Source organism: Procambarus clarkii, chromosome 83 (assembly GCF_040958095.1).
Source record: "Procambarus clarkii isolate CNS0578487 chromosome 83, FALCON_Pclarkii_2.0, whole genome shotgun sequence".
Classification (NCBI taxonomy): domain Eukaryota; kingdom Metazoa; phylum Arthropoda; class Malacostraca; order Decapoda; family Cambaridae; genus Procambarus; species Procambarus clarkii.
This window is the reverse complement of record NC_091232.1, coordinates 6,120,045-6,139,978: the sequence shown is the minus strand read 5'-3', so window position 1 is coordinate 6,139,978 and position 19,934 is coordinate 6,120,045. Positions and strand designations below refer to the sequence as shown.

At 41.9% G+C, this 19,934-nt stretch overlaps 2 protein-coding genes across 2 annotated transcripts in view; one reads left to right on the top strand and one right to left on the bottom strand.

Moving 5' to 3' along the window:
• Window positions 1–19,934, bottom strand: part of Gr43a (Gustatory receptor 43a) — a 41,291-nt gene that overhangs the window by 8,392 nt on the left and 12,965 nt on the right. The gene's annotated exons all lie outside the window — the stretch shown is intronic.
• LOC123768708 (glutamate receptor ionotropic, delta-1-like) lies at window positions 1,541–18,709 on the top strand. Its single transcript, XM_069316333.1, has 12 exons — window positions 1,541–2,183; window positions 6,742–7,039; window positions 8,784–8,945; window positions 10,491–10,702; window positions 11,238–11,390; window positions 11,514–11,679; window positions 12,329–12,570; window positions 13,447–13,631; window positions 14,953–15,183; window positions 15,291–15,469; window positions 16,847–17,000; window positions 17,121–18,709. Exons 1-12 carry the CDS (start codon window positions 2,087–2,089, stop codon window positions 17,277–17,279), a joined length of 2,238 nt encoding a protein of 745 aa, XP_069172434.1. The 5' UTR covers window positions 1,541–2,086; the 3' UTR covers window positions 17,280–18,709.

Here is a 19,934-nt window from a genome sequence, read left to right as displayed (position 1 = left end):
ATACTCATTCCGGAGTTGAGTGACCTGAAGTACGAGGAAAGACTGAGGGGAACCGGACATATACTCGCACTAGAGAACAGGAGAATAATAGGCGAAATTTGATAACGATATATAAGATTATAAGATAAATTTATAAATGATATAAAGTAACATTTTCACATCTACAAACAGCAGAATGAAACACTATGAGACTCGGGTCAATACAAGCACATCTAGCAAAGGCCATTTTGCTGAGTATAAGCAACTGAGTATCTTGAGATTATCTTGAGATTATCTTGAGATGATTTCGGGGCTTTTTAGTGTCCCCGCGGCCCGGTCATTTGACCAGGCCTCCACCCCCAGGAAGCAGCCCGTGACAGCTGACTAACACCCAGGTACCTATTTTACTGCTAGGTAACAGGGGCATAGGGTGAAAGAAACTCTCCCCGTTGTTTCTCGCCGGCGCCTGGGATCGAACCCAGGACCACTGGATCATAAGTCCAGCGTGCTGTTCGCTCGGCCGACCGGCTCCCCCTGCATCCCCCCCCCCTGAGTATCCTGCAACTGAGATCACATAATTTCTTCCCAGTTGTTTGGTCTCATGGATTTGTCCTGACAGAAGAAAATGCATCAATCTCCATCTACCCTAGATTTGCAGCTACCTTTCTTTCACTTATTCGTGTCTTCACTAGCTAAGGAAATGTAGATGTTTATCTCTCAGAATGTTCGGTAATATGTTTATTGTTTGTGATGTGTGTCTATGTATGTATTAACACGATGTACTGAACGGGGTGAGAATAGCTTGAGCTACCTCATCCCTTTGTGTGTATTTTACCTCAATAAACTTATTTCAATTTCAATTTCACTGGCTAAAGTTGATTGTCGTTGTTCTCTGGACCCGAGTGTGGTTGCACTTAGTCTTCACTCTTCTGTCCAATCAGAACATTTACTGTCCAATCAGACTGTTATTTACTTGATTGTCTCGAGCCCTACGAGTCCCTTATACCATAATATGCACCATTGGTAATTCCATAAACTGTAATTGATATTCAATTACAGCCAATTACATACAAATATATTATAATTCAACCTTTCCTCTTGAATAGTATATCGTATTTTGACGTATAAATGCCCTTAAGGCCAAAAACTGGTGTACTAAAAACATAGCAACTCGCAAAATTGGTAGTGTTGTCCCGTTTTCAATTCGTGGGTCCTCGGTAAGGTTAGGTTCAGGCAATTTAGTATATCAGTTTAGTAACGCTGGGAACGCTCGTATGGACGGGCTGAACATTGTGTATTCGTAAGTAAATATTAATTAACAGGATTGTGTACTGGTCACTCCTCAGCCTCCTAGAGGAGTGACCAGTCCAAGACTCCCAGCCACCTGAGGAGTGACCGTCCAGGACTGCCAGCCACCTGAGGAGTGACCGTCCAGGACTGCCAGCCACCTGAGGAGTGACCAGTCCAAGACTCCCAGCCACCTGAGGAGTGACCGTCGAGGACTCCCAGTACCTGAGGAGTGACCGTCGAGGACTCCCAGCCACCTGAGGAGTGACCGTCGAGGACTCCCAGTACCTGAGGAGTGACCGTCGAGGACTCCCAGCCACCTGAGGAGTGACCGTCGAGGACTCCCAGTACCTGAGGAGTGACCGTCCAGGACTCCCAGCCACCTGAGGAGTGACCGTCGAGGACTCCCAGTACCTGAGGAGTGACCGTCCAGGACTCCCAGCCACCTGAGGAGTGACCATCGAGGGCCGGACTGCCTGACCGCTTCCTTTCCCATCCCGAAGTCCTGGGATAGAGGTGGCGGAGGTACAATAATAGCGGTGTATAAGGGTGGCGGTGATGTATAATAATGGTAGCAGTGTTGTATAATAGTGACGTTAGTTTTTTGTAGAGTAATGGCGAGTGTAGCGGATGGTGGTGCTAGTGAGGTGCTGGTACTGAGGTGGAGTAGTTGTGAGGTGGTGGTTAGGGGGTAGTGAAGTTATAATTCGAAGGATTATTGGTGTAGAGCGTAGCGAGAGCAACCAATAGGCAGGGAGGGTGATGATAGAGCTGCGCAGGAAGTAGTGCGCAGGTCGCTGCGGGTGTAAGTAATGACAGCATGAGAGGTTGCTGGCAGGTGTTTACGCAGTGTCAGCAAGACAACACCTGTCTTACCCTGTCACTGGTCAGGCGTTCTCTGTCAACACCGTTGTGTGGTAAATATTGTTTGCTATTGTTACAATTCTTCAGCTTATGTAATTTTATGGTCCATTATGCACTCACTTAATTGTGTCCCAGCTGTGTCTGGGTACAAGTGACAGGATGAACAACCCAGCGGGTTTTCTTCCTATTGGGGAGTACATGCTGCTATGGCGGTGTGTCCACTCACAAGATGAGTGGCGCTGCCCAATAAACTCGCCCCTCGGGGCAAAATTTAATTTTTTTTTGAGATATATACAAGAGTTGTTACATTCTTGTACAGCCACTAGTACGCGTAGTGTTTCGGGCAGGTCCCTGGAATACGATCCCCGCCGCGAAGAATCGTTGTTACAACCAAGTACACATTTTACTGTTGAGTTAAACAGAGGCTACAGTTAAGGATTTGCGCCCAGTAAATCCTCCCCGGCCAGGATACGAACCCATGATTTAATTTAATTTTTTAATTAATTTAAATTTAAACTTAATTGTGAAGCGAAAGCTTCACAATTAGAAGCGTGAAGCTTCTCCTGCTAAGCTCCGCCTTTCATTCATTAGTAATTCAATGCAATGACTTTTCTCACTAGTTTCTCTTACCACCACATTTGTATTTAAAGTTGAGCATTGAAGTTACCATTTAGACAAACAAGTTTTATGATGAATACTTAATAATTCGGAAAACAAATATATATATGTCCTGATAAACGTGACATTAAACCAGTATTACAAATGAGGCCGACCTCAGCAAATACATTACTATGAGAAACCACAATTTCCCCCTCCCCCCTCAATCCATCTGGATAGCTATCTATATATTTGTGATAGTCTAAATGCATATAACGGTTCCGGTAATAGTCTACATGTAAGTAGACACGTGAACCTTTGTCCTGAGCAGAGTATTCTCGAGTTATAACTTTATTGTTTTATAAATTGTGTGTTAAAAATATAATAAATATGCGCGGAAAACGTTTTCTTTGAAGAATTTACTTTTCTGTAAACGGAATTTTCGGGTACAGTAAAATAATTTTCGAATTACATATTTCACATTATCGTCAATAATACACCATATTAATGTAACCAAACGTAATGAAACCTAACCTAGCCGTGGATGTAGAATATATGACAGAATAATTATGTAACAGTTCTCAATCCATTCCCATGAGTGGATTATTAAGAAAATCAGAATTATTAAGAAAATCAGGAGTCATGAAGATTCGAACCTACAAATTTGATACTCTCAAGCACACACCTTAATTAAAAGGCACTACGGGCTCACCATAGCCCGTGCTACTTGGAACTTTGTTCCAGGTAGCAAATCTTTAACAACAACACACGTTAAAATACTGGACCACGATATGTTAACAGTAATGTAACCTTGGATTCAACTGAATCCTCTAGGGATCTTGAGGCACCCAGCTGATATTAAATCAGGGTTACACACATTACCTGCACACACTCGCCCAACCACTTGGACTGGACGGTAGAGCGACGGTCTCCCTTCATGCAGGTCGGCGTTCAATTCCCGTTCGTCCAAGTGGTTGGGCACCATTCCTTTACCCCCGCCCCATCCCAAATCCTAATCCTGATCCCTTCCCAGTGCTATATAGTCGTGATGGCTTGGCGCTTTCTCTTGATAGTTACCCCTTTCTGGTGTATGTTAGGTAAAGATGACTTTTTTTTTACCCCCGATAACTTTATCAAAGGGCCACAAGTATTTAGTTGTTAACAGTTGCCCCCTCTATTGAATTAGACCTGTATATCCTACTGGGTATTATATTTAAAACTTCTTTAAATTATTTTTAATTAAAAACAGAAATACAGCAACTCACACATTAAAAATTAAATAAATGAGCTTATAGGGGTCCAGACGGATCGATCCGGACCGGTCCAGACTTCACTTTAATGTTACTTAATGTATGTAGGTTGGGTTATTTGTTTCAGGCACATTATTATGACAGTCTCTATATATACATTCTATATAGGCGAAGAGTCACAATAACGTGGCTAAAGTAAGTTGACCACACCACACACTAGAAGGTGAAAGGACGGACCGAAACGTCGTCGTCCCTTCACCCTCTAGTGTGTGGTCTGGTCAAAATTCTCTATATATAAGACAGGAATATTATCGACTTTCAGTAAAACTGCTGTGTGAGCTATGGTTAATATTTGTTTGGTGTATATATATGCTATTTTTTTTATTTAAGTTGTTACATCATTTTGAGAATGATGAAATAAGCATCTATGCTCCCTGTGAGATTTTCTTAAAACATTCTGGTGTTTCCTGACGTAACTTAACCACAGGTATTTGAGCGTGTTGGTGAGACCAGCGGCCTGGTATTATATCACCACACACTAATGAAATCACAGAACTTTAACGTATATGCCCGAAACGCTTTGCGTAATAGTGACTTTAGGCATTGTATGTACTAGCCCTATCTATAAATCCATCACTCTTTGTAAAATCTCTTGTATGTATGTACCTTACCTAAATAAACATTTGATTTGATTTGATTTGATTTGATTTGATATATTGACTTGAGAATATCTATCGACTCGAGAATGGTCCAGGACGGACCGAAACGTCGTCGTCCCTTCACCTTCTAGTGTGTGGTCTGGTCAACATTTAACGTATATTTACTGCCGTGTCCAGTTCACAATCTTTACCTGTAATGTTTAGAGTTTCCTTCCGGGAACACTGTTGAAAGGATGGATGTAATAAATTATGGTGAGGGTGAATATCAATAGCAAGTTCCCAGGAATGTTTTCTTTGTGTCACGCATGTTATAAGATATGTTTGCTAATATATCTTATAACAATACAAAACTGGAGAAATAAATATTTATTTTATATTGCATTAGATCAGGCGACAAAATAAGGAACACAAATATAGTAAAGTTATATATTTTTTCTACCTCCAGGTGTCTCCATCTGATGGAGTAACATGGAAACCTAAAATTTTGAATATAGAAAATGCAAATAAACTTTGAAAAAAAAATTGCCATCCACACTTCCGTGGGAATAAACATTCCATTCTAGATTATGTGCCTCTGTAATCCTTTACATCACCGCCCACGGGATGGGTATGGGGTGCATAATAAAGAAAGAATGTATGGGTCTCGAACCCTGATACAACTGGCACTCGATAGAGCGTCGGCCGCACACGCGTTGGCTCCACAGTTCGAGACCCGTGAATGGAACTGGAAATACATCTTTTTGGAATTCCATGAAGTAAATAATTACCAAAAGAAGGAATTCCAGGAAACAACTGCTCGGATACATTAACTGTATATATACAGTTTATACATTAACTACATTAACTGTAATGTAGACAACAGTACCAGCACAACAAACCTATGTCCCAGAAAGCTTGGAAAGCTTTAAATATGCGAGTAAAGGTGGACAAGGATTATTAACTACTAAAATCGGTCAATAAAGGACACGCAGGAGATGTCTTGTGAGACAAGTCATCATGGGCGGACGTCTACAGTTAAAACTATGGGGTAATATCTCGTGTTTTCTTTCTTGAATAATGTTTTTCGAACCTTGAGAAACTTTGAATTGACCAGACCACACACTAGAAAGTGAAGGGACGACGACGTTTCGGTCCGTCCTGTACCATTCTCAAGTCGATTGTCTTGATCGGAACAATCGGCTTGAGAATGGTCCAGGACGGCCCGAAACGTCGTCGTCGTCCCTTCACCTTCTAGTGTGTGGTCTGGTCAACTTACTTTAGCCACGTTATTGTGACTCATCGCCTGCAACTTTGAATTGAGTTAAAGGAGGAGTCGGATAAGCTGTAAAGGAAAGTATAATTTTTAAGGACGAGAATGATAACTATAAACCCATGTAAAAGAGAAAAAGAAAGCGGGCAAGAAGAGGACCATCATCACCAAAAGGAACCCTATGATTAAGACGAAGAAAAATGATAAGATAGTTGCATGAGTCGAAAGTGAATACACATTGAGTGCTCAACAAGACGTGTACTGCAGGAGTGAAAGATTGATTGATGAAGAGTAAGCCACCCAAAAGGTGGCACGGGCATGAATAGCCCGTAAATGGTGGCCCTTTTGAGCCATCACCCGTATCAATAGATGATACTGGAGATCTGTGGAGGTGCGACTGCACCCTGCGTGACGGGAGATTTCTCCCATGGAGGAGTGAAACCATAGAGTACCAAGATATGACGAACAAAACCCAAGGAACGATAACCACTGACAAAGGATTAGCGTTCTTTAACAAAGTTAGGATAAAGAGGATGTTGGTGTGGATCCATGGAGCGGGGAGGGAATGTTCGTAGTTAATAAGATAGCCAACATCTGCAATGGAAATGAGACCACATTTTAGGGCAGCAATATATGGACAGAGAACGAATAAGTGATACCAGTCATATGTCGCATTCTATATAATAAGAGTTGATGATAAGTGGATCTATCCTAACCATGGCAATATTGCCCACAGCTCCGTAGTTCCAATATATATGTAGCTCAAAAGTGGCTTCTAACTCTCGCAAAATAGTAAAAATACTGACCCAAATATAAATCGCTTTAATTCCAAGCTCATTTCTCAATATTTGTTCAGGTATTAGGACCATGCTGGTAGTGATCGTGTGCCTCTGTTCCACTGTTATTTATGCTCTGGAGAGCGATGGACGACGTATGGGACATGTAGCGAGTGAAGTTGAACTACCCCGGGAGAAGCTGGACGAGGCTTGCAAGCTGGTGAGTGATAATATGGACGAGGTCGGCCGAAAGGCGAGTGGTCGTGTGGATGAAGTGTTCCAGCTGGTGGTGCAACTGGTGGATGAAGAACTACATGGATGTCATCTAGTACTGGTTACCGCAAGGAGTGTCTCACCCCTTCTCTACCATGCACTCAAGTAAGACAACCACGCACTCACGTAAGACTCACACACTCGGATAAAACTACCACACACTCATGTAGGACAAACTGCCATTCGGGCAGGGCGACTACACACGCAGTAGTAAAACACCAATCTCTAGCCTCATAAGACCTTCTCCTGGCTCAGGAACCTAAGATTGATTGATGATTGATAAAGATTAAGCCATCCAAAAGGTGGCATGGGCATGAATAGCCCGTAAGAGGTGACCCTTTTGAGCCATCACCAGTATCAAGAGATGATACTGGAGATCTGTGGAGGCGCGACTGCACATTGCGTGACAAACCTTCGTATTGGCTAAGAATTACGCAGTTTAATAAAAATATCTCGTTCAGTGAATAGGAAAAAACATTTTTATTAAACCGCGTAATTCTTAGCCAATACGAAGGTCTATCACGCAATGTGCTCGAACACGTTCAGATAAATACCTATGGCGGCTATTATATCAAATCAATCTCCTTATGCGCACATAAACAAGATAATATACACAACGTATACAAATCTTGCAAATATATGGTTACAATAAATGTGATTATAGAGTCCATCAGAACTCTGTAAACCTGTCATCAATATTAGAGAATGAAGCGCCAGCTTGGACCCCCACCTCGCCATGCTGACAAAGAGTATTTAACAATTCCAGGGGCCAGATTCACGAAGCAGTTACGCAAGCACTTACGAACGTGTACATCTTTCCTCAATCTTTGACGGCTTTGGTTACATTTATTAAACAGTTTACAAGCATGAAAACTTGCCAATCAACTGTTGTTATTGTTATAAACAGCCGCCTGGTGCTTCGGAGCTCATTAACTGTTTAATAATTGTAAACACAGCCGCCAAAGATTGAGAAAAGATGTACAGGTTCGTAAGTGCTTGACTAACTGCTTCGTGAATCTGGCCCCAGATGTTTAGGTTCCTGAGCCAGGAGAAGCTTGCTTAAGAGAATAAGCAGAGAATATTTAACCACCAATCGCTAAGGGGAAGATCCAGATAGTACATAACTGCACAACACAACCAGGTTACAGATATCGACACGATTAAAAAAAAAAAAATTCATTAATTTTGTTCAGGGCATCATTAACTATGCTCATGTATTCAAACGTAGATATGATAAAGTCTCAGATAGAGGCAGAGGAGTAGAGCCCAAGAGCCAGATTCACGAAGCAGTTACGCAAACACTTACGAACCTGAACATCTTTTCTTAATCTTTGGCGGCTTTGTTTACAATGATTAAACAGTTAATGAGCTCCGAAGCACCAGGAGGCTGTTTATAACAATAACAACAGTTGATTGGCAAGTTTTCGTGCTTGTAAACTGTTTAATAAATGTAACCAAAGCCGTCAAAGATTGATGAAAGATGTACACGTTCGTAAGTGCTTGCGTAAGTGTTTTCGTGAATCTGGCCCCAAGTCTCCTTCTAGAAGAAATGGAAGTAAATTTATATTTTGTGATAAAGTTTTGAGTTAGCACAAGGGTGGAAAAACGGATTAACAACGTAACTTCTCAGAAATGGAGCTTACTTTGCGGAAACATTTAGTGTAATTTCTTCATGCAGGCGTGAGGGGGGCGTGGTGCAGGTGGAGGCTCTGATATTGTTGTTGTTGAAGATTCGCTATTTGGAACAAAAAGTTCCAAGTAGCACGGGCTATGGTGAGCCCCATAGTGGACTTACCTGGTACAGGAGCGGGGCTGTAACTGGGACTCTGATGGTCATTTCTCCCTGCAGGCGTGGGGAGGGCGTGGTGCAGGTGGAGGCGCTGACGGCGATGTCCTTGGAAGAGTCCACACAGGATCGTCTCCTCCAGGGGATGTGGGGAGAGGCCAAGTTCTCCTGCCGAGCTGCCTTCGTCCACGTGACTAACAGCAGCGACACCAACCAAATGTTGAGGTAATCCTCGCCCAGTACCAGAGACACGTCCTCGATAGTTGTCTATCCTACGCGTCCAGAGTAGGTTCCTTGAGTGTTTCAAGCATAGGTTAGACATATATATGAATGTAGTTGGGTGGATATTTATTTATTTATTTATTTATTTATTTATTTATTTATTTATTTATTTATTTATTTATTTATATACAAGAAGGTACATTGGATTAGAGAGAATACATTGCATAGTATTTGCAATCTTGTAAAGCCACTAGTACGCGCAGCGTTTCGGGCAGATATAAATAGGAGCTGCATCGTATGGGCCAATAGGCTTTCCGCAGTTACTTTCATTCTTATATTTTTATCTGTAATAACTTCTTTGATCTTGAATTCACATTTCATATTGCATCGTGATGTTGTTTTGATAATTGATATTCCACCGACACAGCTGGAATACTCTACGAAGTAAAATTGCCAATAAAGACACATTTTATTGTAGTTTAATCCGTTGTCAGTATCAGTTTCGGATTGCGAGGGGGATCTGGGAGTTGTGATTGGTGGGAGTTTGGAACAAAAGGATCAATGCATGAATGTTCGTGGTGGGGCAAGTCGGACACTTGGATTTGTTGGTCGCAGCGTTGGTGGCAAGACACCTGGTGTGGTTCTCGAGCTGTGTCTTGCTCTGGTTGGGCCCCATTTGGATTGTGCAGTTCAGTTTTGGTCGCCATGTTGTGGAATGGATGTAGGTTCACTTGAGCGTGTCCAGCGTGGGATGACTGAGTTGGTTCCCCAAATTGGAAGTCTTTCATGTGGAGAAAGATTGGCAAGGCTTGGGTTGCGTTCACTGGAGGGGCGAAGAGTTGGGGGTGACATGATGGAGGTTTGCGGGTGGATGAATGGACATAACCGGGGGGATATTAATGGGGTGTTGGAAGTATCAACACGGGACAGAGCACGAAGCAGTGGATATAGGTTGGATGGGTTTGGATTTGGGGGGGACTTGGGTGAATGCTGGTTCGGTAGCAGGGTTGTTGATTTGTGGAACCGGTTGCCGCGTGGCATTGTGGAGGTGGGGTCCCTCGATTGTTTCGGGCACGGGTTGGACGGGTGTATGAGTGGGATTGGGTGGTTATAGAATAGGAGCTGCCTCGTATGGGCCAATAGGCCTTCTGCAGTTACCTTTGTTCTTATGTTCTTCTTAAAGTTGTGTAACCAATGAAATTAAAACATATAATATTAAATTTCCAACCCTTGGACACTTTTCTGTAAAACTATACAACAAAACATAACTCTTATAATAAAGTCCAGAGAGATGATTATTACTAGAATATGGTATGTACACCAAGAGGTGTATATTTCAGTGTGTATATTCCCTGATCATAGGTTAATACTGAGTTATGTTAAGTATATAAGTATATTTGAAGATTAGAAACTCTAAGTTTAGAGTCTTAATGATCATGGAAGATGATGAGAATTAAATCTTAAGATCCCAGCGAGTAATGCTAAAAAGACCCGTTATTTCCTCACTAGTAATACAAACAAGACCCAATATTACCCTCACATTAACAGCTTGCTGGAGGCATCTGGGCTGTGGAGGAACCCGGAAACACACGTGGTATTTCTGGGTGGAGAAGCCGATGTACACAAGGTCCTCCTCCACCACAGCCTCCGCAACACCCTCCACGCCCTCTACCTCGCCCTCCACGCCAGCACACTCCACCGTCTCGCCCTCAACTGTCCCTCTATGAGTTTACCCAAGAGACACAGCCAGAATTGTGATGGTAAGACTACATACTAAGACCATTATTTACGTAGCTCATAAGAAAGGAGTCAACGTGACATACACATCCATGTTGACTATAAGGTCCTTTGGGTCACCTTCTTACCAAGTTGTGTTGCGGGGTTGGGCTTCGGCTCTTTAGTGTGCTTGCGTGGTTGTATATCTGCGTTAATTGCTTACTACGCTAACGAAGATGATTGTTGTTTTAGATTCAACTGCTCGGAACAAAAAGTTCCAAGTAGCACGGGCTATGGTGAGCCGGTAGTGGACTTACCTGGCACAGGAGCGGGGCTGTAACTGCCAACGAAGAATTAACTACATACTAAATACTTCTGTAAGGTCTTAGAACCCCCCACATCAGTGGCAGTGGGAGTCATATGGCTATAAAGTAATTAATATTTATGACAACTTTTAACTTGGTAGCCAAACATAAAATAAGGAATATTTTAGAAATTAGGAAATAATTGAAACGCGATTTGAAGAGAAATATGATACATATTGTAGAGAAAAGGAAGTATAGAGTGTCTGGCTTGCAGGATGCTGCCTGAAGGAGAGGCAGAGGAAGGAGGAGGAGCATGGAGTGGCGGTGTACCAACGGTGCTTGTACTGCCTTGGTGGGGACCCAGGAGTGAAGCTCGCAGCACTCTGGCACCCTCACTCCGCTCACCTACATCGGCCGCTCTTTGTTAGTGAGTGACACATATCATTTGGTTTGTTAATGAGTACACCATCTCAGCTGCTTTGTTAGTGAGTGCCTCCAAATTGATTGACTTAGCAAGTCCAATTTCAATAGTTTGGTGTCCGTGTCACAGAAAGCCGGGAAAACTTCATGGGGCACCAGTTCCGCGTGGTGGTCCGACGGTATTTTCCGACCATCGACTTCGAGCGTGTGGGTGTTGGCGGGGACACGCTGGCAGCGCCCCGGGACTCCCTCAACACACGGATGCTCCAAGACATCGCCACTCATCTAAACTTCACGTGGGTTCATACACGTTCCTCTAGCATCCGACAAGTCTCTCTCTAACCTTCCATCTGTCACTTCTGGTTGTTTATCTCAGCTCCACGTATGCCTGTTCTCTCTTTCTACTGTAATGTAGCCTCACATATGTCCTTATCAAAGTATTCCTCGCATTTATGTTTTTCTGTCTTCGTAAATATATATGCACATTTACTGACATGTCGTAAGAGTTTCAAGATTACTTGAAAACAAATGTTCTTCATTTTCAGTTTCGCTTAGATAAAGGAAAGCTTTTCACACATAATGAATGTCTCGCTTTTACCTGTCACATCATGTATGATTCTCCCGTTCTCTCACATGATGTATGACTCCTATATAAGGTATCACTCAGACATACACGTGGTGGTTGTGGGTGGAGAAGCCCATGTGCACGAAGTCCTCCTCCACAACACCCTCCACGCCCTCTACCTCGCTCTGCATGAACCACACTCAAGGAACCATTTACAAATAGAAACGAAAAGAATATCAACAAATGTGTAAAGGATAATTTCACAGACGCGGTTGAATGTTAACAAAACAGATAATTGTTTAATAATTAAAAAGACGCGCATGAATGGCTGGAAGTCAAGAGAACTCAGCCAGTGTCCACAACATCAATGTCCATTGCAGGTACGAATTACACGAGGCGTGGGACGGTGACTGGGGGACTGAGAACTCTAATGGTAACTGGAGTGGGCTGGTGGGAACACTGCAGCACCAGCTCGCAGACTTCTCCACCACCATAACGCCCACTGCTCCAAGACTGCAGGTAATGGACCACTCCAGGATCTACGCCTCCGACCCCTTCGTCATCGTTTCGGCTAAGTCGCAGCCTTTGGGACACTCATTTGCACTTGTCAAGCCCTTCTCAAGTGAGTCATCAAATCAAGTAACTCCAGTTACGTAATCGGGTAAGCTTCTAGGCCTAGAATCCCTATCATTAGTGTAATAGGTAAACGCCCTATTCTAGAGCCTAGTCCGTCACTATAGTAACCTTAACGTTACTTGTTGTCACCTGAAATGCTCGCTGGCTGGATGAAATCTCTTGTTGGCGCTCGTCGGGGCATCAATAATTTTATAAAATTTATAATATATTAAACCTTGTACTGAGTATCGCTAGTACCAACGTGTAGCGCATGCTAAGAACAGTCATTGAATTTCAGTCAACAAATGTTTGTAACAGGGGGGGGGGAGATGTGCTAAGGTAGGGTAAGAATAAAGGTAAGGGAGTTCTACCTAATGGGGTTGGGGTAGGCCTCTAGGGAAACAGTTTCCAAATAAATAATAAATTATGAAAGGACTGTTGTCAAGTGCAGATCACCTAAACCTCAACCACATGGATGATGGAAACTCCAGCTGAAGTTTTTACCTTAATATTATTAATTAACCCTAAAACCCCCAAGTACAACAGAAATACTTTTCCACCTTGATCTTACGTTACCTCTCTAACTCCACATAGGCAGGAGACGAGATTTACATACAGCAATCTAGCGGTAAAGTCTACGTTTCTTTAAAGGATAATTTACTACCTACAATAGTATAATTATATCAGACACATGTTCAATGGTCAGTACCTAGATCTAATTATATAGAACTCAAGGGTTTGACCAGGTAACACAGACCAAATTACACTTAGAACCGAAGGGTGGCACGTGGTACAGATTACTTTGGTTACTTTGTGTAAAGTATGATTCTGTTAAAAATGTCATTATAATTAAAGATTCCATTACCGGTAGCACTTTCTGCAGGGAACGTGTGGGTTGTGGTGACGTGGAGCTGTATTGGTTCCGGGGTGGTGTTGTGGCTTCTGCAGAAGGCGTGGGCGTGGGTGACAGTTGGGCGCCCCGCCGAACTCTGCTTCGCCACCTTCTACATCTCGAGTCTCCTGATGGAAAACCCTCCCTCTGATTCCCCCCAAAACTCTAGCGCCAGAGTAAGACTTTAAGTGTTTAAGTGTGGCTTACATATTATACACAATGAAATCACAAGAACGTGATGTCTTGGGCCTAACCTTACCCAACTTTGCATGGTAATTGCGGAGGGGTAGGTGCTCAACATGGGTGGGGTCGGGGTCACCACTATTTTCCCATTAAAAGATATTCCAATCAATTTTTTTGTCTTAATCTATCATATAACATTATTCGTTGGTGTTGGCAAAAACAAAAATACTTTTCATAGTTTGTTATTAAAACCAAGAAATTGTGATTTCATAAAAAACTGTTGCCTAAAAGCCTAATAATAGTTATGTTGTGGGACGTGTTGATATGGAAGTTATGAATTCCCCTCGGCAATGTTTCTCATAATTTATATTTTATTTTATTTTGGCGAATTGATGGAAAGTTGAGCTAAGAACCAGGTCGACCCGGGCACCGCTGGGTATCCAATCGATATACCAAATATATGTACGCTCACTGAAGTGTTTTAAGCATAGGTTAGACATATATATGAATGAGTTTGAATAGGTATAAATAGCAGCTGCCTCTTATGGGCCAAAAAGGCCTTCTGTAGTTTCATTTATTTTTATCTATATTTATAAAAGGAAATGGCTGTCCGACTGTCTGTTCAAGGATGCTTGGGGCTAACCTCAAGGGACTGGTGAGGAGGGATAGAGGGTGGAGTGATCAACATAGACACGTTGGGATTGCCCCCCTCCCCCATTACTCCCCTGATGAAATCTATGGATAAGAAAAGTGGCTCGCTGAGTCCCTAGAATTTCATAAATTGAAGCCACCTTGGAACTAGAGCAAAGACTGTCATCGATCTCACCTTGGAACTAGAGCAAAGATCTGTCATCGGAGTCAGACCATTGCCTCCTTTTAAGGGGGTCACCTCAAGCACTGGGTCGACCTAAATACTAGGTCAATCTGGGCACCGAGTCGAGCCAGGCTCCCAACAGTTAAATGACACAACCTTTTAGAGTCGACCCGGGGACCGCCAGGTACAAAATCTAGTGCTATTTATGAAGATCACTTTGAAGCTAGATTAAGCTTCAAAGTGAACTTATGTGAAGGTTTTTATCCTTTCTGACCAACACATCTGCCACACAGGTGTTTATGGGTGCTAGATCACCACCTGTTCTGCCACACAGATGTTTATGGGTGCTAGATCAACACCTGTTCTACCACACAGGTGTTCATGGGTTATTAAATCATCACTTTTCTTGCCACGCAGCTGATTAGCGGGCGCTAGATCACAAACTGTTCTACTACACAGATATTTATGGACTCTGGGTCAACACTTGTTCTGCCACATAGATATTTGTTGGCTGGTGGATGCTGACGTGTCTGGTGATCACAGCCGCGTACCGATCATCAATGTCAGCTCATCTGACGGTGAGGGAGAAGATGGCGCCGGTGGATACATTTGAAGATCTTGTGAGAAAGAAGGGATGGCGATGGGGAAGCGAGAGGCTCTTGGGAGCCTCAGCTTTCTACTTCAGCCTGAGCAGCGACCCAATCCTCCAGAAGATTTATAGTAAGATGGAGGTATGACGACCGCATTGCTATTTTGTGTGGCGGATATTGTCTGATAAACAGTTTGTTGACTCCTGATCTCCTTCACACACACACAGTTCTTTCTTGTGTTCTTGTAGACACACGAGCTGGATAAGAACATGGAGCTGGTGGCCGGAGGGCGCTACGCATTCATCACCACTAAATTCCAAAATGATTATATCGTCGCCTCGCGCTATACCGACAGGTTTGGTCACTGCACCATCCATATCAGCAGCCGAAGTTACCCAAAATCTGCAGGCACGTCGTGGGGGTTCAGGTGAGTTCCTTCACCTCTTGGGAGGAGGTGAAGGAAGGTTCAGGCGAATTCCTTCACCTCTTGGGAGGAGGTGAAGGAAGGTTCAGGCGAATTCCTTCACCTCTTGGGAGGAGGTGAAGGAAGGTTCCTTCACCTCTTGGGAGGAAGTGAAGGAGAGTTCCTTCACCTCTTGGAAGGAGGTGAAGGAGAGTTCCTTCACCTCTTGGGAGGAGGTGAAGGAAGGTTTAGGCAAGTTTCTTCACATCCTGGTGGATTAAGTTCATTCCTAGACTTATTGAGAAGGAAAAGTTCAGGTAGTTATCTAATTACATTAAACAGAGAAAACCCTTTTTTTAAAATCACATTTATCATAATTGTTATTTTTAACATTACAATTTGGTTATAATTATTATTATATTACAGATGGTCCAGTGATAAAGTTGAAGAATCATGACCATTGTATTGTACTAATCATATTGAGTATTAAAAAGAGTGTTGAAAGCATTTTGTTTCTGGAAGTGTCACAGGAAGTCGATGGAAAGTGTTAAAATTAAAAAATAATTGTTATTTTGGCTAAGAAATAATGTAACATTTTGAAGAACTCGTGGAGGACCATGAGACAATTAGCCGTGGTTACTAAAGTATGTTTTATAATACACAGAAGATAATGAGCTGCTAATGGAGTCCACGACATGTAGTCTCTTAGGTTCTTTGGCTTTCCTGCAACCCGTTCTCGCACTTGCTTATAGTCAATATTGGCTTATTTAATAAGTGTATATGAGACATACTAATTGATTGTGAATATTTTAGTTTACCTTGAAAAGCTTCATAGAAAACACCGACCTCACCTAACCTTCTTAGTATGTTAAGATAAGCATCTTATTGCTTCTTAATTACAATTATTACTTAACCTATAGGTTAAGTAATGTTAAGTAAGTAAAGTTTAAGTAAAGGTTAAGTAAAGGCCTCTCCCAATAACATTTTAGATGCATATGCTGGTGGAGCCTAGTAATGTTTTCGTGTATTTGATTGTTATGTGTTCTTTGAGTTGTAAGTTGAAATGATGAATTAGGAGCCATATTGTCAACGATAAAATGATATTTAGTTAATAAATTCCCATATTTCCCCTATGTAACAAGGTAGACATTCGACTGATGTCTAACATAACCTAACCTATTCCTATAATAGGTTAAGTAATAATTGTAATTACGAAGCAATAAGATGCTTATCTTAACATACTAAGAAGGTTAGGTAAGGTCGGTGTTTTATATGAAGCTTTTCAAGGTAAACTAGTATGTTTAGTATGTCACATATGCACGTATTTAATAAGTCAATATTGACTATACGAAAGTGCGAGAACGGGTTGGATGATGACATTCTATATCATTCCTCCGCCAGGAAAGGTGCGCCCTTCCGTCGCCGGATCACCGTCATGACACAGTGGATGATCGAGGCGGGGCTTATTGACCACTGGCTCCCAGACGTCATCACTACCCGCGTCATTCAGGAGAGATCCATCTACCCTGACGAGCTCCTGGCCCGCCCCGCTGAGGTTAGCTCTAATACATGTTACTATGTATTTTTCTCTGTGCGTATAGAGGCATTTATCCTCATGTTTTCTTGACTTTTTTTTTCAGATGGAGGTATTTTATTTTCCTATTTGCTCACGTAGGTGGAGGAGGAGCTGGTGCCGTTGAACCTGGAGCACCTGAAAGGCGCGTTCCTCCTGCTGGGGCTGTGCTATGGTCTGGCTTCCCTTGTACTGCTGGGGGAAATGTTCCTAGCGCGTCATGCACTGCGCTGCATTACAACCAGTCAACACGGATCCTAGATGACGGATGTGTTTGGAGCTCAAGGCCCAGCACTGGAAATTTTCGGTTATTCAACATTTAACCAGTTTTACACATAGTTTCATAGTGTATATTTGTTTGTGTGTAACTTGATATGTGCAACCTTGAGCTGGTTGCACATATAGCCGAGTCATGGCTATCTCTCAGATAATTATAAGCACTTAACCTACAGTGACTCACCAGTAAATATTATTAGTCTGAAACCAGCTCATACACTCATTAATGTTATCAGAATCAACACTTAAAATTATGCATCCTAAATGTTCTGTCAGTCCTACATATGTGCTGGTGGACCAAACTCTCACAAGTCGAGCCTGGCCTCGGGCCGAGCTTGGGGAGTAGAAGAACTCCCAGAACCCCATCAACCAGGTGCTGTTTAAGAATAATTGACCTAAATTTACCTGGAGGGCCACTATCTCCTTCGTTACCTCGACGGGGACGGAAAGCCGGCGGCTTCTCAAAGGTCCCCCACCCCCCCATTGATCCCGAGGACAGGCGGGTACGCGGGTCCATTGGTTTATAACCCAAGTGTAAAGGAGGAAATGTATATGTTTATCTCTCAGAATGTTCGGTAATATGTTTATTGTTTGTGATGTGTATCTATGTATGTATTAACACGATGTACTGAACGGGGTGAGAATAGCTTGAGCTACCTCATCCCATTGTGTGTATTTTACCTCAATAAACTTATTTCAATTTCAATTTCAATATATGCCAGAACCTTTGATGAGAGACTGAAAGTATCTAAACTCTTTTAGGTATCGTGACAGAAGGAACAGTGTGAACACACAATATAATTATCAGTATATATTTGCTTAAATGGTTACAGTGGAGGTTGTATGCACAATGTTAGATGATGTTCCAGTTGTCTGTCGGGCATTTCTTGACGATGCTGACATTTCTCTCTGTTCTTCTAGAACCAGTAAGCTTATTTCCCACGCACATGGGTATCCAAGCCTGACGCGGTGAAAGTGTAATTATGTTCTCCTATTGTCCCCTTTCACGAAAATAAGTGGTTTATAGTGGGTTGAGTCATGCTGATGTTCCAGGTGCTGTATTATTACCACTGAACATTTTCTGAATTGCTCTATCTCTTAATTATTTTCTTAATCTCTGCTAAACATTGATATGTAAATGTTCAAATCAAATCAAATATTTATTCAGGTAAAGTACATACATACAAGGTGAGATACAAAACGTTGATGGATTTATAGATAGAGCTAGTACATACAATGCCTAAAGTCTAAAGAGCTGTTGGGTTATCTGGACTAATTTTAGCCTCTGTATTACATGTTATATAGATATTCTCTGACGAGTTTGCTGCCCGTATTCCAAATTTATATTTTAGTTGTCCATGTAAATTTAAAATTGTTGTGTGTGGAACTGTGTTCAATGAATAAAGCATCTGCTACCTACGTTAAACGTATTCCTTTAGTGTCGCATTATCTATAGTTTCGTTTTCTTTGATAGTCTTTATAGTTTCATAAAAAATGGTAATATTTTAAGTAGATACTTCGCTGAATTTCGACCTGTTCTCGTAGTGACTATTCCACACAGTGTCACGACAACATTGACATATGTAGTACATATTTTTTATAATTTTCTGCTGCAAATGTTATAATTTGTTCCACAGACAGTATTCCGTTAAACTGAAAATAATTATCTTTCTAAGCAAAAAGAGTGTGTGCGCAGACGGGTCATAGCAGATAAGTCTCAGGTTCATTTCACGTGTTAGGACAATAGTCTATGTTCTGCCACTTGCATGATACACCTATTCACCTAGCAGTAAAAAGGTGCTTGGAGTTAGACAACTGTTATGGGATGCATCCTGGAATAGGTTAATATTTGGACTATGAAATTCTGGTTAATTCTAACAGCCTTCCTATCCCCAGCAAGAAAAAAAAACTGGGAATTTATAACACGAATTTCATACCACATTAAGCCCCGCTCCTGTGCTAGGTAAGTTCAAGTTCAAGTATGTTTATTGAGACAAGAAAGAAATACATCACAAAGAGATAGAGTGGCTTAGGCTATTTCTACCCCTCTACTTCAAGTCCCTCAAGGGGCGCACAAATTCAGTAAGTACAAATAGACAATTAACATTACAAGAATCCCATTTAACATTGTAGGTTAATATAGTAAGCACAGCATATAATTGTTACACTCTTGGGGCAAAATTCTTGTAGCTCCTAAGTATACTGTCTATCATACCACTATTACACATCCAAACAATTTGATGTGGTACACTACTTATTTCCTTATTTCTGTAGTTATCAATAAGTTGACACTCTAATACATAATGTTCTAAGGTGTGGGCGTGCGGCATACTACATAATTTACACTCCTTATCTTTTTCACTGACATCAACACCGTATTGCCAGATATATTTGTATCCTAATCTTAATCTGTTCCTGAATGCTAATCTTAATCTGAAACTTTTCCTTGATAGGTGTTTCCCTGAACCCATGAGCACCACACCGGAACTAAATATATCTTTGATATTCCCATCAAACTTAATCTGTGCAAACACTCCATGCCAATAAAAAGGGCCCAGGCTTTGAAACTTTCTCTCTGAAGAATTAAAAAATGGTCCAACTAATGCCATATTCTAATGTAAAACCAAAACGTCCCTAATT

Excerpts from the sequence above, each read along its gene's own strand:
- LOC123768708 (XM_069316333.1), top strand. The coding sequence starts at position 2,087 with ATGAGAGGTTGCTGGCAGGTGTTTACGCAGTGTCAGCAAGACAACACC. Across the intron at positions 10,703-11,237 it reads ACACAGCCAGAATTGTGATG|GATGCTGCCTGAAGGAGAGG; the intron begins GTAAGACTACAT and ends TCTGGCTTGCAG. Across the intron at positions 15,470-16,846 it reads GGCACGTCGTGGGGGTTCAG|GAAAGGTGCGCCCTTCCGTC; the intron begins GTGAGTTCCTTC and ends TTCCTCCGCCAG.